General features: G+C 39.1%; 1 protein-coding gene across 1 annotated transcript in view; it reads right to left on the bottom strand.

Moving 5' to 3' along the window:
• shtn1 (shootin 1) overlaps positions 1-22,874 on the bottom strand; it is a 75,732-nt gene that overhangs the window by 18,584 nt on the left and 34,274 nt on the right. Inside the window, exons 5-9 of the mRNA XM_030725256.1 lie at positions 7,762-7,930; positions 5,213-5,310; positions 3,840-3,921; positions 613-707; positions 340-486 (exon numbers count right to left, since the gene is read on the bottom strand). Coding sequence (XP_030581116.1) covers positions 340-486; positions 613-707; positions 3,840-3,921; positions 5,213-5,310; positions 7,762-7,930 — 591 coding nt within the window. The remainder of the gene's footprint in view (positions 1-339; positions 487-612; positions 708-3,839; positions 3,922-5,212; positions 5,311-7,761; positions 7,931-22,874) is intronic.

Genomic DNA, 22,874 nt, shown 5'->3' with positions numbered 1-22,874 from the left:
TCAAGGTCAACTCAATGATTTATTGGTTGAAACTATGGTTCTTACAGGTGTGGTGTGTGTGGTCAACATATAGAAAGCACTGAAGATTTAAAATATGTCACATTTGACCTCTGACCTCTCCTTCAAGGTCAATAGATTGATTTGAAGTTCAAAGTGATAATAATGCTACACAGAGCTATTTAAAACTGTTTCTCACTGCCATCGTTTGTACTGACAACGTACTGAACTCTGGTAGGGTTGTGTAGCTGTACTGCTCTCAGCTCCCATATGCTTGAAGACTGTAAACATCCAAAACTTTTTCAGTACTCTCAATACTATATTGGAGTTGGGTACACAGACCTGGTTTTGGTGCTCCAGCCTTTGTGTCTCCAATTCTTCTGTCAGTCTGGTCACCTCGCTGAGGGCATCCTGGAGAGTCTGACTGGGTGATGAGTTCTGCATCAGGATCTGACTCTGTCTCTTCAGATTGTTTTCCTTGACCACCATCTGGGAAAAGACCACAAGGAAAACAACATAGGCCAACATATAAGAGTCAAATCAGAGTCAATGCACACTGCACCTGCAGAATAAAATTAAGGCTGCTGTAATTCAAAAACAAAAAAACAAACTTACGGCTCTGGCAAAATTTTCTGCCTCTGTCCTTAGGTCTCGCTCCAGGTTCAAGGAGTCCTGTAACGTTTCATATTCCCCTACAGCTAACTGAGACACTAGAAAAAGATTTACGCAGGGAGAGGTTTATACTTTTATCAGACAAATGCTGTTATTCTTTTATACAACCCCAGTTCCAAAAAAAAGTCGGGATGCAGTGTAAAATGTAAATAAAAACAGTGTAATGATTTCCTAATCTTATGAACCCATATTTTTTCACAACAGAATATAGAAAACATAACTTGATTGAACTGAGAAAATTAACTATTTTAAGAAGAATATTGAATTTAGCAGTAACACGTCTCAAAAACATTAGAATGGTGCAGCAAAAGGCCAGAAAAGTAAGAGGTACTAAAGAAAGAGCTGAAAGAACATTTTGCAACTAATTAGGTTGATTTTCAACAGGTCAGTAACTTGTTTGGGCATAAAAAGAGCATCTCAGAGAGGCAGAGTTTCTGAGAAGTAAGGCTTGCCAAAGGTTAACCAGTCTGCAAAAAATAAATAAATAAATAAAATACCCTGTTGCTACATATTTCAGAATAAAGTTCTTCAACTTACAGTTGTGAAGCCTGTGAATATCTCATCATTTACAGTACATAATATCATCCAAGGAGCTCAGACAGTGCTGCATTAAGAAATGCCATGATTCTGTCCTGGAAATCACTGCATGAGCTCAGGAACACTTCCAGAAATCACTGTCTGTGAATACTGCACCATCCACAAAATCAGGTTCAAGTTCTATCATGCAAAAAAAGAAGCCATCTGTGAACATGATCCAGAAACACTGCTGTCTTCCCTGAGCTCGTTTAAAGGGGACTAAGGCAAAGTGGAAAGTGTTCCGTGGTCAGACAAATTGAAATTTGAGATTATTTCTGGAAAACATGGACATCACATCCTCTGGCCTAAAGAGGTAGAGGACCGTTTTATCTGTTATTAGCACTCACTTTGAAGGCCTGATGGTATGGGCGTACATCACTACATATGGAATCGGCAGATCTGGAAAGACACCGTTAGTGCTGAAAGGTATATACGGGGTTTAGAGCAACATATGCTCCCATCCAGACGTCTTTTTCAGGGAAGGTCTTTCAGCGAGACAATGCTGAATGCATACTGCACCTATTCCAACAGCAGGGCTTATAGTAGCAGGTACTGAACTGGCCTGCCTGCAGTTCAGCAAGTGAAAACAAAAAAACTAACAAACATAAAAGACCAAGGACCAATGAACACACTGTAAACCCGGATAAGTTGAATCTACTTAAAAAAAAAACAAGGTAACTCGTTGCCTTAAATTTTTTAAGTAATGAGCATCAGTTGAATAAGTGCAGTGGACTATGTTCAATGTATTTGAGGCCCTTTTAGAATGGGATGAAAGATTTAAGTTGAATGTACTAATGTCAAAGTTTCAGTAACTGAAGATACTTAGTTTAAGCAATCATTCACCACCCATTTATTTAACTCAGCTTGTTAAGTAAGCACTACTCCATTACCAATTGAACTAAATTGTATGTTCTAATTGACCAAACTTATCTTTTATAGTTCAGACAAATTAAAATATGCCCTTTAATCAATCATCACATATATTTTTCCATCCAACCTCATCCCCTATCCTTTTGGGGGGCTTATCCCATCTCAGCTGACATAAGGTGAGACACAGGGTACACCACATACAGGTTGCTAACCTGTTGCAGGGCTAACACAGACAGCCAACCATTCACACCTGTGGGCAATTCAGAGTGACCAATTAACCTAACCCCATTGACTACATGTCTTCAGAGCCACACAGACACGGAGAGAACATGCAAACTCTGCCCGGGAGAAGGTGGAATCGAACCCAGGTTATTAGATAGCTAGCCTAGTCGTGAGACAGCAGTGCTAACCACCACACCACCATGCTGCCTGGAGCAATCATATTTTTTACGATGTTGAACTGTCTGTTTAAATTTATAAAAAAAACAAACATGATAAAACTCAGCCCTGCTGAACACTGGTACATTAACATTTACAAATAACATTTGTCCATGGAACAATAAAAAACTGCACAAAACCAGTAGAGAACCAGAGGGTGAACAAAAAAAAAGAAGTGGCAGTGGCACAGTGGGTAGGCGCTTGCCTTGCAGCCAGAAGGTTGCAGGTTCCCTGCGTTGCGTTCTTGGGCAAGACACTAAAACCACATTGCCTAACGGTAGCGCCAGTCTCTGGCTGCATAACTGCAGATGCTCGTCTCTGGATGAGTGAGACGGGACGATCATTTCGTTGTGTGCACAATGAGTTGAATCTAACATCTAATCTAACAAACAAAAAGACCAAATATCTACTCCTTCAAACTCCACACAGCAAGAGGCTGGGGCCAAGGTGGAATTGAACCCAGTGTCATTTTAGGTGTGAGGTAGCAGTGCTAACCACGACGCCACCATGCAGCTGCTCATTAAGCTTGTCTGTTAAAACTGGTATCAACTAGATTTTTAGCAGGTGCAAAACCTGATGATATTAAGTTGTTTGAACTCAAACACATAATTACAATAAGATAGACCATCAAAAAGTACAGTCTACTCAGCATTAACATGTAATGTGGCAAAATGACAGATATTTAAGTAATATAAACTCAGTTTATTTCAGTAGGAGCTGTTGATTGGACTTAAAAACACTATTACAATAAAAAAGGACATGAAACAGTTCAGCTTACTCAACATTAATGTTCACATACTGGGCAATTTTAAGTAAAATGAACTCAATATTTTTAAGTCGAATCAAAATCTGGGTTTACAGTGCAGACAGGAATGGGGCAACATTGCTTTCACAAAAGTCAAGCAACTGGTCTCCTCAGTTCCCAGATGATTACAGCCTGTGACAAACATTGTCCAGTCCCAACTTTTCTGAGATGTGCTTTTTACCATCAAATCCAAAAGCAGATAATATTTTTCTTAAAATTGTACATTTTCTCAATTTAAACTTTTGATATGTTTTCTATGTTTTATTGAAAGTAAAACATGGATTTATAAGTTTTCAAATTTGTATGTAAATGTGCTTTATAAATACATTTTACTTACAATGTATCAGCAATCAATTAATCATGGCACTTTTTGTATTTAATCAAATTATACTCATGTCACACACATCTTGTTTTTACACAGTAGATTATTGACTAGCATTTTATTAATAAACTAGTTGCTATTACTATGCACCTCTCTAACCTCTGTGATATTTCCCCAGCAGCTTCTTTTGCCGCAGTGTCTCCGCAATCAGAACAGTGTTATCATGTTTCTCCTTCAGCAGCTGCAAATGTAGCAAGGGACAGGGTAAAAGACACACCACAAAGTAAAAATATGACATGTTTCATCATTTCTGTTTTAAAGTAACTGCTGTGGAGATGGTACAGTAAGTAAATGGTAAATTGACTGGTACTTACATAGTGCCTTTCTACTCAATTTGAGCACTCAAAGCACTTTCTACTACAAGTCTCATTCACTCAGTTAAACACACACATTCATACAGTGCTTTTTATCTATACCTAAGCACTTTTATCTCTCTCTCTCTCTCTCTCTCTCTCACACCCACACACACACACACACACACACTCTCCAATGGATGTATTGGGGGCAACTCTGGATTCAGCATCTTGCCCAATATTGCTTCAACACACGGAGGAAGCGGGTATCGAGCTACCAACCTTCTGATTAGTAGATGACCTGCTCTACCTCCTGAGGCGCAGCTGCCCCCAAATTTATAGTTTACATACGCGACTGAAATATAACTCAAATGTAGCTCATAACTGGATCAGTCATACTTTTACATTAACCTGAAGTTTTATTGATTCATCGCATCAAAAATAAATGCAGCCATTATGTTAACTGGGATGGTAAATGGTAAATGGTAAATGGACTAGTTCTTATATAGCGCTTTTCTACTCAGATATGAGCACTCAAAGCGCTTATACAACAATGAGAGAGGCCTACAACACAGAAGTTATATTTAATAAGGGAGAGAAAAACACATTTAAACCTGTGAGACATACCATGGACATGATCAGCACTTCTGCAAATTGATGGTTTAAAGCAAAGCAGGGACGATGACGTCTTAACAAGTAAACATGGAGTAAACAATGCAGATGTCAAAATGATTTTTGTGAATATAACCTTTGTTTACATGAAAACTCTCCATTAACTAACTGGTGGTCTGTTCTGATTAGCAGTTTCGATGCATAACATGGCTAATCCCAACAGTTGTGTTACAGTGCATAACTGAGTTGAGCCTTTTAACTGTATCAAAGCAAAAAAATATGATTGCACATGACATCAAAAAACTGTTGCCCTTCCAAAGCATACCTGTGCCGTGTAAAGTGCAGCTACATAGACAGTGTAGATCCCTTTCTGTCCTCCATGCTAATGTATCACTGCTATCACACTGTTATTATATTGTTGAGTCACAGCAGAGCTAAATTCTGCACAGGTAATAGAAATGTTACATTTACCAGCAATAACTGGGAACCTGAATTTACATCCTTGCTGGCTTGAGTAGCAATAAGGCTAAACAAATATTAAAAAAAACTCAACAAATTTAAACTTACTTCCTCCTTAGTTTCCCTCAGTTGTTCTCTTACTGCCTCAAGGTCAGAGATTGCTTGATTTTTATCCTTAAGTGTCATTTCCAACTTACTTTGCAGCTCTAAAAAAAAAGCAGCACAGTTAAAAAATATTATGACACACATTACTGTACACCCTTAGAAAAACAAATGTGAAATTCTACAGGCTAACTTGCTGAGAAAGAGGATTTTACTTTCAGGTACTATGTAAATATTTTTAACATCTGAGTTTGGGGAACTGTATTAACCTAACCAGATTCACCAAACTAAAAGGCAGTTTGTACCACCAACTTCAGCGTCACTACCGTTAATTGTCAAACAGCAGAGTTGTTGTTACAAATTCCTCTCATTCCTAGAAAGATCTCTTCTCCTCAGTGTTAACCTGGCTCTGTATTAGTAGTCAGCCTGTGTTTAGTGCTTAAAATGAGAACATGCAATATGTAGTACACCACATCTGTGAAACACTGATTGCCTGAAAGAAAACATTAGAACTTCAAGCGTTGTGCAATCAGCTTTCAAATTTTGAAATATCAGTGTCAAAGAATTCTAACACTTGTTTCTATTTTTTCATATAACAGAATGATTAAACAAGTAATTCATTCCTTCTGGCTTTGTTTTCTCTTTTTTTTTTAAATTTTTGTTTATTGACAGTGTTTAACAAATGTATTCGATCACCTGTCATGAAAGCAAGAAAACACAAATATTTTTGAAATCTGTCAAAAATGTTTGTAAAACTGAAACTTATATTATTATTTATTAGACAAATACAAAAGGTTTTTACACTGGCACTCTGGACTTCTCTGACAAGTCAGAAATTAATCAAGCATCACATTCAATCAAATGCAAGTAAATAACTGTCACATGCTTTTTCCAGCTTTTTGTAAAACTGTCAATTTTAAATTTCATGTATCACAATGATTATATTTTAGCATTAAAATATCATTTTGATTAAAGAGCTTGCACATACTGGATAACCATCAGAAAAGCATAAAAAATTATTTTGGTAATGACCAATTAATTTGGGGCAGCTGTGGCATAAACCTGTGGTGCAGCTGTGGTGGTCTAATAAATCTGTTAAATACTGTATGTGCAAAAATATGACAAAACTGAAATATTCTTGAACTACTCTAAAGATCTGTTAATACAAACAGCTCACAGCAGGAGCAGTCTGAGACATTTAAACAGGGTACTTAAGCAGAAGAAGGTCGCTGACACCTAAAGCTGTTTCGAGGATGGATGGATTGCCCTTTGGTAAGTAGAATAAGTATTTTGTGTCACAGAATTCTCGAGTGAAATACTAAAAATTGTTTGAACAAATGAACAGTTACCAGGATGAACACATCAGCAGGGCCTCACCTGTGTGATGTACATAGCTCAGAATCTACAAGAAAACTTCTATATTTTCCTGAAATCAACATATGTTAAAAAATGAAGCCTGTACTCAAAGTATCCCAAGTGTTTCATCATAGGAACTGCTTTGACTAGCTGTCCATTAACATGCAATTATGAATTTTCAAGATAATAAGCCCACAATCTTCAAGAAAGTCAACTTATTTTGGTATCTCCTGTATCACAGTGTATCATTTGCAAATGACATGATTATCTCTCCCTTTTAATGCCAACAGCCTTGTACAACATGATGGGAAAAGAATCATCGAGTATGAATCCATTATCACCCAAGGTATAATTACTGGATGACTAAAGGAACTGACCATGACATTACCCAGAGGCAGCTGGGGGAGAAGGAAAAGTAAATCAGCAGCACTGTACTTCAGACAGTTTAAAACTCACTCAGCATCTGGAGCTACCAATTAATTCATGCATATGCAGTGTACAGATTATCAGACAAAATGCTTTTTTCTCTTTATAAGTGTAAATATTATTTTAATTTCATTTGTAAATGTAGCAAGTATAATATTTGATTAAAAATATTAAGCTAGATATAACACTGTGATGGACTGGCATCCCGCCTCTCACCCTATTACAGTTGAGGTAGGCTCCAGCCCCGCCAGAAATTTTACTTGGATTGATTAAGAAAATCCATGGATAATCCTGACTTCAATAATTCAGAGTATGGGATTTTCATCTATTAAAATGTGTGAGACACTAAAAGTATTTGCCATGTGCAAAGACTGAGTGAAATCCTTCTAAAAATATGAATTTCGTGTAGAACATAAATCTCAAGATCCAAACTAAACTTTCCCTCTTCTTCCTCTCTCTTCATTTATCGATGTTCTAACCCAAAGTCTGTGTTAAAAATGTGTTTTTTCCGAGACAAATAGGAATGCAGTAACATATCACTGCCAGCAGTTAATTAATGAGTAAACATTAAAATATGTTACTGTTTTCAATGGCTGAATAGCTTTCCTTGTGACCAGTAAATGTATTCTTGTGTGTAAATAAAGGTTTTGCCACTGCAGTCTGTTTGGTGAATGAATGAATGCTGTTTCTGTAAGACTAAGTCTGTTAATACAATTTGTATAAAGTGTATGGACGCTTGTGACATACATTATATGACTGGAGGAGGCTCGTACCTGAGATGGTGGTGTGGCACTGGGGAGAGAGGCAAATGTTGCTTGATGCATCTAGGTCTTCACTCTCTTCTGCTTCATCATTAAGGTTGATCTCTTCAATGGTCTCTGGGCTGATGTGGGACAGCAGCATCATACTCTTCCTCTTCAGAGAGAAGTTCTGCTGGTTCAACTGCAGTATGCAGGTACACAGAGTTGCTTTTTCAATAAATGCTATTATCTACTATCAACATCACCTACAAAATAAAGCATTTTATTTTATGTGTCATAAAGTAGCATTCAAGCACAGAAGATTTTCACAAGACTCTAAAATGTTTTTCTGGGATAATTATTTTTTGGCAATTCTTTAATTTATTTTCATGGTTTATTAGACAAAATTAATAAACACTGACACCAACACTTTCTATCCAAAGTGTGCAAACATCTTATTAATGCGTCACCTGGGCTTTCTCACTGTCGTCTCAAGGTACTATATATTGTAAAATAAAGACCATAACATAATACAGGGAAAACCTCAACAATCAGACTATGAGCAAGCACTTGGTGACAGTGGGAAGGAAAAATTCCCTCTCAACAGGGAGGAACCTCCAGCACATCCAAGCTTAGGGAAGGATAGCCATCCACCACAACCGGTTGGTGGTAAGGACAAAGAGAAGAGAGCAGAGAGAGACGGGGCAAAAAACACAGGGTGGAAGACAGCCAGATAACTAGTCAAGTCAAGTTTATTTCTATAGCACCTTTAAAACAACAGCAGTTGATCAAAGGGCTGTACATTTAAAATAAATAAAATAACATAAAACATAAGATAAAATGACAGTTAAGACAGGTGACATAAAATAATGTGAACACCAATAATGTACCCAGGACTCAGCCTGATTTAAAAGCCAGAGAATAAAAATGGGTTTTCAAAAGAGTTTTAAAAGTGTCAGCTGTTGGAGAGGTCCTGATATGAAAGGGCAGTTTGTTCCACAGTTTCGGAGCAACAGCTGCAAAGGCCCCATCCCGATGTGCTTTAATCTTTACCTCGGGACAGTTAGGAGCATTTGCTAAGCAGACCTCAGGGATCTAGTGGGAATGTGCAAACATAAAAGATCAGAGACGTAAGAAGGGGCTAACCCATGCAATCCCTTAAAAACAAATAGTAAAACCTTAAAGTCATCTGGATCATTCAGATATCCTCATTGAACTTCTGGAGTGAGTTTGCTGCACTGAAAGTAAAGGGGCCGAAAAATATTGCACGCCCCACTTTTCAGTTTTTTATTTGTTAAAAAAGTTTGACACATCCAATAAATTTCATTCCACTTCACAATTGTGTCCCACTTGTTGTTGATGATTCTTCACAAAAAATTAAAATTTTATATCTTTATGTTTGAAGCCTGAAATGTGGCAAAAGGTTGAAAAGTTCAAGGGGGCCGAATACTTTCGCAAGGCACTTTATGCACTGAAAGCCATATCCTGGTCAAAAATGACTCCAAGATTTCTTACAGTGTTACTGAAGACTGAGAAAAATGCCATCCAGATTACATATCTGGTTAGATGCCATTTTTCTAAGATTTAACCTCAATAACCTCAGTTTTATCTGAATTTAGAAGCAGGAAATTAGAGGTCATCCAGGCCTTTATGTCTTTAAGACATTTCTGCAGTTTAGGTAATTGGTGTGTGTCATCTGGCTTCATGAATAGATGAAGCTGGGTATAATCTGCATAGCACTGAAAAAGTAAGCTACGCCTTCTAATAATACTCCCTAAGGGAAGCATGTATAATGTAAATAGAAGTGGTCCTAGCACAGAACCCTGTGGAATTCCACAATTAACCATAGTGTGTGAAGAACGAGGTACTGAAGAACAAATTGAAATCTATTTGATAGATAGGATTCAAACCACTGCTCTACAGTACCTCTAATACTTATGGTGTGTTCTAATCTCTGTTATAAAATGATTGTGATAAGCAAATCATTGAATGCTGCACTGAGGTCTAGCAGGACAAGCACAGATTAGTCCACTGTCAGAGGCCACAAGATGCTTTGTAACTTTACTAGTGCTGTCTCTGTACTGTGATGAATTCTGAAACCTGACTGAAACTCTTCAAATAAAGCATTCCTCTGCAGATGATCAGTTAGATGTTTTACAACTACACTGTCAAGAATTTTAGAAATCAAAGGTAGGTTAGAAATTGGCCTATTATTACCTCAGTGCAGACTAAGTGCAGACTTTCAGCTGTATGGGCCATACATGCCCATTTATGCATGGGCATGCAGGGATGCTAGTGGAACCCAGTTCGCTAGTATTGATATGACTGCTGATACAAATAGCAGGATGAATTCTGATTGATTGGGCAGTGCAGCACAAATAGATAATGATTCAAAGAATACTGCAAAAGCATTCCAAGGGTTTATCAAGACAAAGAAATTTGATATCCTTCAATGGCCAGATCAGTCACCTGATCTCAACCCAATAGAGCATGCTTAAGTTACTTAAGGCAAAAGGCAAAGACCCACAAACCAGTAGCAAATAAAAGTGGCTGAAGTAAAGGTCTGGCAGAATATCTCAAGGGAGGAAACACTACATTTTGTGACTTCAGACTGAAAAAATGTTCATTCATTTATTAAAAACAATCTTAATATTTCAAAGTATGTTAATTTGTCCAGTTATTTTTGAGCTTCTGAAAAACGGGGACTACGTATAACAATGGCTGCAACTGTTAAACTAGTTAATGCAAAATTGTAAAGCCCATTGATTTAAAGCTGAAAGTAAGCACTTTGTTTCATATTCTTTCATGAAATCTTTGGCCAATTAATTTTCTGACAGATGCAATCTAATTTTGTTTGTTTTCACCAAAATTGTTTGCTTTTATTCCAGGACAGTACTGACATTTCTTAGTAAAACATTACCTTTTAATGTACTGTATACACTAGCTGAAGTAAAGTGTTCAATACTGATGTGGTCATTACTATAGTATTACAATAACTAGCCTGTTAACAAATGATAAAAACATTAGTGGATCTTTATACAAGCTAGAGAGCAGAATGTGCTTCTCTTCAAGTTTTTCATACATTTCAAAGCTATAAAACAGAAAGCACAGTGCCTGGCATTGACAGTATACCCACATCTGATGAACACAAGCTTTTGCTGGGCTACATCAACACAACCTGGACAAGCAATTCACATTGTAGTACTAATACTACTGTAGTAGGAGGAATAACAGTTAATTTTAGCTAAGAATATTTTTAACCTTGACAATGATTATTTCATACAAGGAGTGTGTGGTTGCCTGTTGTAGTACAACAGCATGTTTGTTTATATCTCTTTATTGATGGGAGCCATTTTGAGTATATTTGAATAATGATTATGACCCTAATGCATACATACTCTGCACAACATTAACATTATGCTTACTATAACTGCACAATACATAAATAAATGTGTACACGAATAAAATAAAATAACATTTAAAAGAAAGAAAGAAAGAAAGAAAGAAAGAAAGAAAGAAAGAAAGAAAGAAAGAAAGAAAGAAAGAAATCTAAAGGTTTGTGAAAAACTCAAGAATTATCTGTCCTGTTTGTTTCACTGAGGTTTACTTTTTAGAATGCATTCCCATAAAAGCATATAAACCACTGGACATAATTAGAATGAATTTTCTTATGTCTTGAAATGCTGATTCTTAAAAATACCTATAAGCAATAACAAATAATTGCATGGATGGAATTACTTGCACCATTAGGTCAGACTTTCTATTACAACTCGGAAATAGAGAAAAAATAAAACATAAAACTTAAAAAAAAAAAAAAATAGACTCTGAAATGAAATCCTTTACAGGTTTTTTGCTTAACAATAGCTAAAGCTATTCAGACTTGAAGGCTGAATCTTTTCACCATAACACACTAGAAAATGATATAGTGCTGCAACAGAATACAGAACTTATACGATTTTCAGGGCAGGTTCCATTAAAGAATCCAACACAAACTGAAAGAACCCGCATCTTACAGCACCATCATTTTCCAAATTTGCATAGAGGCACATGTATGCTTTCTAGTAAGCTAGTGGAAAACAAGCAAAGAAATAAGGTAGCTGAGCGAAAAATAGGGCAGATAAGATGTTGTTCTGATTTCCTCTTTTCTTCGGACCTGCAATCAGGCATAATGGCAGGATGTATGCACGGTGTAAAAAACAGATGTCATTAGAGTTGCACAAACAGACAAAGAAAAAGGCAGCGAATATCTCCTTTTAGATGTAATCACATTGTTTTGATGAGAGCTGTATTTGCATTTCTGTGATAATGTTTTCGCTGTGATTATCGCTTCTAGCACGTATTCTTATTTGGTGTTTTTCATTCAAATGATCTGGTCCACACGAGGCATATATACTAATCTGTCACAATGCCTATTTCATTTTTAGACGTTCAATCATCAGAATGGCCACATGTATCAATTAAGGAGACCATCAGTAAGTAAAACATGAATGAAGCCTACAGGAAGGGGATGGATGCTAATTATGCATGCTTCTTGATGTCATCTAAAGGAAGAAAAGTCCCTAAAGAGGAGAAAAAAGGAAGGGAAATAGAAAACGCGAGCCATGAAGGAAGCATTTATTAATGGCATCCTGGTGAGTGCAGATTGCAGCAATTCCATCTTTTGATGACACCCTTCAGACTGCATCTTTTTTTCTGAAATGCAATCAACAATACATAACATGGAATCACATTCTTCTGATAATAATCTACAATTGGTGAAAGATGTGCATCTAAAATTACATACTTAGATGAATCAAGGCTGACATAGCATTGGGCTAGCACTCTCTCGGGAGGTCACCATTACAAAGTCACAGTCTTTCATCTTCCCTTGATCATGCATCAACACAAAAATATTTAGCATCAAAACCACATCTGACTGGTTGTAAATTGCTAACCCCCTCCAGTTGCTTTTTAAATCAAACTGTTGACGAGTTAAGGAATTGCTCTGGACTTTAGCTTCTTTCAGAGTGGCCTTGGGGATATTTGTTGTGCAAAATTACCATCATTTGGTACACAGAAATTAATAGAGTTTAACTTGGCTGTCCTCTTCTTGAAACACCTCCTCGTGTATTCTTGGTTTGATTTAAATGTAAATGTAACTGATGTTAACACCTTCACAGTGGAGGAATTGTGACTTTACAGTATTGCTACTGAAAGGTCAGCATTCTTCTAAAAGCTAATTTTTCCTACTCAAACTGTATTCCAGTCATTCTACTTATGGATTTATGGTGATTAAATGTGTTGCTTTTAACTTAAGGAATTTAATAATTGATGAATGGATATATTCTTGGATATGGCTAATCAAGGACCATTGCTCTGCCTATCCACCACAGTGCGTAGTCGCACACCCAGCTATATTAGACAGGCACATGGAGTGTCTGGCTATAGACATTGCTTTATATCAAGAAAGAAAGGAAAGAAAGAAGCAGTGAGCAGAGAAGACCAAAGACATCAAATAAAGCTTGAAAGAGAGTAGTTACTTAGACTGCCACCAAGCAAGCTTTTAGCCAGTATATTCTTAGGAAAACATAAATTCATTCCAATTGTCAGGCCTGAAATGGGGTAGTTTATTGCTACCTCTTAGCAGCCCTCTTCACTGGACATAGCCTGATACAATATGTCTTTTTTGTACTTGGTCAGCAAGCAAAGAAATGATTCAAAATAATCTCCATCTCACATTTCAAGGCAATTATAGTTTGTCACTTCTGATTCTCCGTCATCAGTTGCTAAGAATTCACACTGAAGAAACCCTGAAATTTCCAAATTCATAAATTTTCTGTAGGTGTCCAGCTTTATTTGAAGTTATGATTTGGCTTCATTTTCATTTTTGAAATGTTTATTTTGGGGGAAAAAAAAGAAAAAATGAAATGCAGTGTGTGTATATCACTAGGCAGATTTACATGTGCTACATGTGCATGCCCATCCCCACTCTAGAGTAGGGCAGAAGGATAAGAGGAGCATGTAAATGCCACTTCCTGCATGGGTTACATTTGTTTGCACCAGATTTTTTGAATTAATACATTTTGAGCCACAAGTTATTGACAAGAGAATATTCAAAAGCTAGTGATATGATTCCACCTGACTAAAGGCTGGATTTCTCACTGACTGAGTTGTAATTCCAACTAAATGTACATAATTTGGATGGAGCTAGACTTTGTCTAATCAAGGTACAACATGGTGCTAAGCTCAATTGTAAATTTTCTTAGAAAGGAGAGACATTTTTATTCTGCATTACAATAATAATTTACACATACACACGGTGTCAGGCCCTGGCGGACCAATCCATAGCTATCATTACTGGCTACTGGAACATGGAACATCACCTCTCTGGTTCGGAAGAAGCCTGAGTTAGTGCGTGAGTTTGTGAGATACTGGCTAGATATAGTTGGGCTCACCTCAACACATGCTATTACTGTTTTATTCTGTAATTCTTGATCCCTACGGCATGCTGCCTACACATTGAAGTTTTTTTACCAGTGGACGAGAGGGTCATTTCCCTGCATAACAAACACCATGTTTGAACATATGGATGTCCATAAATGCATGTGGCACCGGGACACCCTAGGTCGCAGGTTGATGATCAATTTTGTAATTGTATCATCACCTCTATGGTTGTATGTTCTGGACACTCGGATAAAGACAGGAGCTGAGCTGTCAACTGATCACCACCTGGTGGTGAATTGTATCAGGTGATGGGGGTGCTGAATGGACCTGGTGCACCTAAGCGTATAGTGAGGGTGCACTGGGAATGCCTGGCAGAGACCCCAGTACGTGAGATCTTCAACTCCCACCGCTGACAGAACTTCAACAGCATTCCAAGGGAGGCTGAGGACATTGAATCTGAATGGACATGGTTTTTCACCTCCATTGTTGAGGATGCTGCACGGAGCTGCAGCTACAAAGTGGTTGGTGCCTGTCATGGTGGTAATCCCTGAGCCAGATGGTGGGTTACAGAAGTGAAGCGAGCCATCAAGCTGAAGGAGTCCTATCAGGCTTGGTTAGCCTGTGGGACTACAGATTTGGAGGCAGCTGATGGGTGCCAGCCATGGGTCAAGTGGAATGCGGCTTAGGTGGTGGGTGAAAGAAAAACTTGGGTGTGGGAGGAATTTGGTGAGGCCATGGGAAAAAAACTTTCAGGTGACTCAGGTAGTGCTCTACTCAGACTGTGTATAGTGTGGGTGGGGTGCTGCTGACTTCAACTAAAGATATAGTCAGGTGGTATAAGGAATACTTTGAGGACCTCCTGAATCCCACTGACCTTCTGTAGAGGAAGCAGAGTATGGGGATGAGGTCACTGAGGTAGTTAAACAACTCTTTGGAAGCAGGGCACCTGGGGTAGATGAGATTCGCCCTGGGTTCCTGAAGGCTCTGGATGTTTCAGGGCTGCCTTGGTAAGACATGCCTCTGCAACATCGCATGGAGATCTGGAAAGGTGCCTCTGGATTGGCGGACTAGGGTGGTGGACCCCATCTTTAAGAAAGGTGTGTTCCAACTATCAGGGGATCACACTCCCTGGGAATGTCTGTGCCAGGGTGTTGGAAAGGGGAATAAGTCCGTTAGTCAAAGCTCAGATTCAAGAGGAACAATGTGGTTTTTGTCCTCGTTGTGGAACGCTGGACCAGCTCTTTATCCTCTTGAGTATATATAAGTATGTGTGGGAGTTTGCACATCCAGTCTACAAGTGCGTTGTGAACATGGAGAAGGCATTAAAACACATCCCTCAGGGAATCCTGTGGGGGATGCTGCAGGAGTATGAGGTCTCTGGTCATTAGTTCCCTGTACTGCTGCAGCGAGAGCTTGGTCAACATTGTTGGTACTAAGGCGGACTCATTTCTGGTGGGTGTTAGACTCTGCCGGGGCTGCCCTTTGCCACTAATTCTGTTTATAATTTTTATGGACAAATTTTATTGGCATAGCCAAGAGGTGGAAGGCTTCCATCTTGGTGGCTTTAGAATCTCATCTTTGCTTTTTGTCGATGACTTTGTACTGTTGGCTTTATCGGGCGGTGGCCTCCAGCTCGCACTGGAGTGGTTCCCAGCCAAGTGAGAAGAGGCAGGTATGAGAATTAACACCTCTAAGCCTCAGGCCATGGTCCTTAGCTGGAAAAGAGTGGAGTGCCCACTCCAGGTCACGAAGAAGTTGATCCCCAAGTCTTGTTTATGATTGAGGGGAAGGGAGTGGGAAATTGACAGACAAATTGGGGCTGCAGCCTGGGAACAATATCGTGTTGCACATCTTTGAAGAGTAAAGAACGCATTAAAGTTCCGTGAGGCGACTGTTTGTTGTGATTTGGCGCTATATATAAAACTGAATTGAATTGAATTGAATATGCCAAATTTCATGGATCAACTCCTTGTGCTTTTGGAGTCTAAAGGCCAGAATAGTAAAACCTCATGGGCAGACACCCGTACAGATAGACGGACAGATGGACAGACATATGAATATCATGTTGCACATCTTTGAAAAGTAAATTTAATTTAATGGTTCCTTGTGGTCTATAGACCAAAAAGTTAAAACCTAATGGACAGACACCTGGATGGATGAACACAGACAGACAGACAAATGAATATCACATTGCACAAATTTGAACCGTAAACAATGCATATGCTGAATATCATGGTACAACTCCTTGTGGTTTTGAAGTCTACAGAACAGAAAGGTAAAAACCTCAAGAACAGACGACCAGAGGAACAGATGGACAGACAGTATGACAACAATATGCTCCTGTTTGACGCAGTCACTGTAGTAGTGGAGGCGTGCTATTATGGTTCTCGGTCGCTGTCCTGTCTTTGGCACTGGTTGTAGGGATCTGTGGGACCTGTCAATCAGCGGAGCATCAGCTAGATCAAGAGCTTCCTGCAGTAGGTTAGAAATGGATGAGGGGGAGCAGCTTTCGGGGCCCTCTGGAACACCAACGATCCTGATATTATTTCTTCTGGATCTGGACTCAAGATCTTCACATTTGTTCTGTAGTGAGTCAGTCAGGGCTCCCAGCTGCTTAACCTCTCATTTAAGTGACTCGATGTCATTGGAGCAGGCTGTTAGGCTCCATTCAGTGTCACCGAGGGTGCTACGAAGCGATGTTAGATCCGTGTTCGTCGCTGTTTTAAAGTCCTCAAAGCCTGCTCGCATCGCCCGCACCTCTGTTTGAATCACTGCCATTTCACTTTCCAAAACTGCTCTGACCTCTGTTTTCATCATGGAGACGAAATCCGGCCGAAGAGACAGCAACAGATCCCTTTTTAAGACTTCAACGTCAAGAGGCCTGGTGGGAACGTCGACATCACTATCACGCTTTCCACCAGATCAAGATTCTGCGCCTCGCCAGAGAAAAGCAGAGGCTTAAGTTGAACGACATGATCATCTCCAACTTCGCTGATTATACAACCCGGGTAGCCAAAGCCCGAGCTGCATTCAGTGCCATCAAACAGCAGCTCAGGGGCCTGGATGGGGTCCGCTTCGGCATCTCTCTTCCGGCTAGGCTCCGCATAACTTACAACGGCAAGGAGAACTTGTTCTCTTCCCCAGAAGAAGCCCAGAGCTACGTCTCGCAGTTCATCACTCCGCATGCAGCTCAGTCGGGCGGACGGGTAACTTCGTAATTACTGACGGTGCTTGTTAATAAGATGATTACATTGAGACCAGAGACTTCTGTTTAAAAGTATGGTTCCGTGGCTTTCTCTGTTTTCAATTATTATCATCTACTTTGTGACTTTTTCACTCATTCTTATTATTTCATTCAAGAGTGCCTTTATGTTAATCTGAATATTGTTCTGCAGGCCAAGTTTAGGCTATGCACTTTCCAGGTGCCTTTTCTTCCCTGGGTTGGAGGTTAGTGCGATCTTCCAGAGGGTGGGAGATCAGCATAGGGGTAGTGGTCTGGGGCTCCTCCCTGTTTTTCCACCTTTTTCTTTGTGTGTGTTTTTTTTTCTCTCTCTCTGTTTGTTCTACAACAAGAAGATGCAGGGGCTTCAACTCTTTCATTAAATCAAAACCCATACCATATCAGTACTATCTACCAAATGTTAATATATCACGATGACATCTGGCACTAGTCCACCAGGCTCTATCCAGTTTACCAGTTGGAATATTAAAGGGATCAGTCATCCTATCAAATGCAGTAGAGTTTTTACACGCCTTAAATCTCTGAGATCAGATATTATTTTTTTACAAGAAACTCACCTGGGGAGTTGCGAACACTCTAAATTGAGCAGAAATTGGATTGGGCAGATCTTCTCTTCCAAATATAAGCATAGATCTAGAGGCACAGCCATACTGATCAGAAAAGGAATTTCTTTTGTTGCAACTTCTGTTATTGCTGATGATAATGGTAGATTTATAATTGTTGCTGGCAAACTTCTTGGCTTACAAATTGTCTTAGCTAACATTTATGGTCCAAACTGGGACAATCCACAGTTCTTCTCCCGCTTTATAGCTAAACAGCCCGACCTCCACTCTCATCATCTGATCTTGGGAGGTGACTTCAATTGTGTGTTACACCCAGGATTAGATAAATCCAGACCTAGACCAGACAGCCCAATTTCTAAATCTGGTAAGGTTCTTCTGTCATTTATTGATCAATATAAGCTCTCAGACCCGTGGAGGAAACACAATCCTACAACTAAACAACTACAACTATTCATTTTTCTCATCAGCCCATCAGTCATATTCACATATCGATTTCTTTTTGCTTGACAGCGGATCTCTTCATCTTGTGAAGGACTGCCAATATCATAACATTGTTATTTCTGACCACAGTCCAGTCCAGCTAGAAATGTGTTTCCCTAACTGCACTGCTCCACAACGTACTTGGCATCCAGTGTTGCTGTCCAGTAATGAATTCATAAAATTTTTGAACACTCAAACTGATGTTTTTCTGGACACTAATTAGACCCCAGGAATGTCGTATGCTACGGTATGGGAATCTCTGAAAGCTTTCCTTCAAGGCCAGATAATTTTCTATTCAGTCTACGAGAAAAGGAAACGGTCGAGGCGTCTTTCAGAGTTATCTATGCAAATAGCTGATATTGATAAAAAATTATCTATTAACCATAAGCCGGAACTATATAAAGAGCGACTCTTGCTGCAAACAGAATTTGACAATTTGTTAATCGAGCATACAGAACGGCTTCTATTCAAATCCAAACAAATATTCTATGAACATGGTGATAAAGTAAATAAACTTCTCTCCCATCAGCTTAAACAAACAACAGCTAATAATGCTATCCCAGAGACCCGCGTGGCACCCAATATGACCTCTACCAACCCCAAAACTATTAATGAGTGCTTCAGGCAGTTTATTTAAATTTATATTCTTCAGAGACCAATGTAGGCATATCCGGGATTAATTATTTTTTAAACCAGATAGAGATTCCAAAGATTGACCTTGAAGCCCTTAAAACTACTGAAGCTGCAATAACATCTCAAGAAATTGTTAATGCTATTAACTCAATGAAAAGTGGCAAAGCATCTGGCCCTGATGGGTTCCCCAATGAGTTCTTTAAAACTTTTGCATCTAGGCTCACTCCTCTATTATGTTCCGTCTATCAGGAAGCATTGTTTTCTCAGAAACTGCCTGAAACAATGATGCAAGCTGTAATCTCTGTCCTTCATAAAAAAGATAAGGATCTTTTAGAATGCAGTGCCTATCAGCCGATAAACATTCTTTGCTCTGACTACAAGATTCTCACAAAAATACTTGCACAGCGTATTGTGACAGTGATTCCAAAAATTATCGCTCCGGATCAAACAGGTTTTACACCAGGTCGACAGTCTTTCTATAACACGCGCAGACTATTCAATGTGATCTTTGCCTCTCACTCCAAAGTTTATGCAGAAATTGTGCTCTCTATGGACGCAGAGAAAGCTTTTGATCGTATCGAATGGAATTACTTTGGAAATGCCCAGATTGAAGGGTGGTCTAGGATTGCCTTATTTTTTATATTATTATTGGGCAGCCAATATTGCAAAATTGCCTTATTGGATTGCAGCATTTAAAGGGGAAATTGTTCCAATATGGGCTCACATGGAGACCCCTCCTGCAGCCTGTCAGATATCCACTTTATGCTGCTCCCTTAACCCCTTAACTGGCAGCAAAAAAAACACCTGACAAAAACTACATAACGCCTTCTGGTTATTATTGGCTCTGAAAAACCCATTTCATAGCCTATTAATCGGCTGCGTCTGGTCCGCGGGCCGAATGAAGTGCATTTATATGGCAGGCTAGACCCGCCCATTTTGACTGACACCTCATTCGGCCAATAATGTTAAGAAATGGGTTTCCCAGAGCCAATAATACTCAGAGGGCGTCACGTAGCTTTGTCAGGTGATTTGGTGCAGCCAGTTACATGATTGGCCGAATGACGTGTCAATAAAAATGGGAGGGTCTAGCCTGCCATATAAAAGAGACTACAAACGGCCCGTCACCGGGCCCTTGCCAGTTAAGGGGTTAAAGGTGTTACTGTCAAGCATATTGATAATCCTGTGATTAAGAACTTGCTCCGAATATGTCATCAGTTCAGAAAACATTTTGACCTCAAAACAACTTGCCTTCATATGCCACTGACACACAATCTCCTCTTCCGCCCCTCTCAGATTGATGCAGCATTTCAGGTGTGGCATAATAGTGGCTTGGTCTTTTTTAATGATCTATTCATGAATGGCACCTTCGCATCATTTGTAACTCTCCAGCAGAGTAAGAATTTACCAAAGTCACATTTTTTTAGATACCTCCAAGTCTGTAGTTTTGCTAAATTACACTTCTCCTTTCCTACTATATTAGAAGAAAACACTCTAGATACCATTTTAGCTCAGGAACCAGAGTTGAAGGGCAATGTCGCAAAGATTTATAAAATTATTCAAAAGGGCTCTCTGCCATCCCTTGATAAAACTAAGTTGGCCTGGGAGGAGGACCTACAAATTCCACTCTCAGAGGAGGTGTGGTCAGAATCTCTACAACGTATCCATACTACATCCCTTTGTCTAAGACATTGTCTTATTCAATTTAAAGTTTTGCATCGCTTGCATTACACTAGGCAAAAGCTGTCTAAGATTTATCCTGGTGCTGATCCAACCTGTATTAGATGTCATCTGAACCCTGCTTCCACTGGTCACATGTTCTGGGAATGCCTGTCATTATCTCTGTTTTGGAATCATATCTTTGATGTTTTTTCACAGATTTGCCATACCAAAATTAATCCTAATCCAACCATTAGTATTTTCGGAGTTTCAGTCGAGAGTACTGCTATCACAAAGCCTCAGGCTAATTTTATTGCTTTTGCTTCACTACAAGCACGGAGGCTTATCCTTCGCCACTGGAAGTCAAGAACACCTCCATCATTTTCCGAATGGGTTCGGGAGGTGCTCTCCTTAATTCCATTAGAAAAACTCAGATACAACAGGAACAAATCCCATCAGAAGTTTAAGGACACCTGGGGCCCTTTCATTGAGTGTGTTCTTACACTCTCCCTCACTTAGTCATAGTAAAATTGCCCTCAAGGCATAACCTACATGTTATTCACCAGGAGTACTGACCAGATATGTTTTACTCTTAAGCCTGTTTTTGCCTATAGTATGCTAAGTGTCACTGAATCGTTTTTCACTATACTGAATGGTTGCCACTGTAACCCTGCTGTCAGTAGTTATTTATTTATTTTGTTTAAGTTGTTTTTTTTTTGTTTGTTTTTTTGTCCTTGTTTTCTTGGGGTGAAGAGTGTTGTTCTGGGGGTGGGGGGTGAGGGGGGGCATGTTTTTGTAACCTCTATATAATGTTCAAAAAATCTTATAAAAAAAGCGTTTAAAAAAAAATATGCTCCTGTTTTATTTTGTGTGGGAAGATGAAAAAAAAACTCACTGTTATGTTAATGCTGTTGTTGCTTTATAAGTAAAGAAACAACACATGGTGTCAGAAGTTCCAGACAGGTAGCCGGGTTTTCTCTTGCTGACAGTTTGGATTTTACTCACTTTGAATACTGGGCAGAGAGGGGCCAGTGAATTCAGCAGTAACATATCACAAAGAAAACGTAAATATTCAGGTCTGGACCTTACTGTATGCTCTGGGGAATGAGGCAGATATTACAGTTTCAGAGGAGAAGAGAGTCAAAATGACTGTGGTGCAGTACTAGCTAAACTGGATCATAATTTCTCTTAAAAGTTAATGTAATACATGAAACCGTGCACATTCATGTATTATATTCATGTAATACATGAATGTGCGTGGTTTCACCCTAATTGGGAACCTGTTTTATTTGTTACTGTCTATCGTCCACCTGGTCCTTACTCAGAGTTTCTGTCTGATTTCTCAGACTTTTTATCTGATTTAGTGCTCAGTTCAGATAAAATAATTATAGTGGGTGATTTTAACATCCATGTAGATGCTGAAAATGACAGCCTCAACACTGCATTTAATCTATTATTATTGTAAAATGTAAAGGAGCCCACCTACCACTTTAATCATCCTCTGGATCTTGTCCTGACATATGGCATAGAAACTGAAGACTTAACAGTATTCCCTGAAAGCCCCCTCCTGTCTGGTCACTTCTTAGTAACATTTACATTAATGGATTACACAGCAGTCGGGAATAAGTGTTATTACAGTAGAAGTCTTTCTGAAAGTGCTGTAACTAAGTTTAAGGATCTAATTCCTTCATTGTTATGCTCTTCAGTGCCAACACAGTACAGAGCAGCTACCTAAACTCTGCTCCCAGTGAGGTCGATTATCTCGTCAATAGTTTTACATCCTCACTGTGTATGACTTTGGATACTGTGGCTCCTCTGAAAAGGAAAGCTTCAAATCAGAAGTGCCTGACTCCGTGGTATAATTCACAAATGCACAGCTTAAAGCAGATAACCCGAAAGCTGGAGAGGGAATGGCGTCTCACTAAATTAGAAGATGCTCATTTAGCCTGGAAAAAGAGTTTGTTGCTCTATAAAAAAGCCCTCCGTAAAGCTAGGACATCTTACTACTCATCATTAATTGAAGAAAATAAGAACAACCCCAGGTTTCTTTTCAGCACTGTAGCCAGGCTGACAAAGAGTCAGAGCTCTGTAGAGCCGAGTATTCCTTTCACGTTAACTAGTAGTGACTTCATGGATTTCTTTACAAATAA

This window comes from Archocentrus centrarchus, unplaced genomic scaffold, assembly GCF_007364275.1.
Source record: "Archocentrus centrarchus isolate MPI-CPG fArcCen1 unplaced genomic scaffold, fArcCen1 scaffold_50_ctg1, whole genome shotgun sequence".
NCBI classification, from domain to species: domain Eukaryota; kingdom Metazoa; phylum Chordata; class Actinopteri; order Cichliformes; family Cichlidae; genus Archocentrus; species Archocentrus centrarchus.
This window is presented reverse-complemented; position numbering and strand designations above follow the sequence as displayed.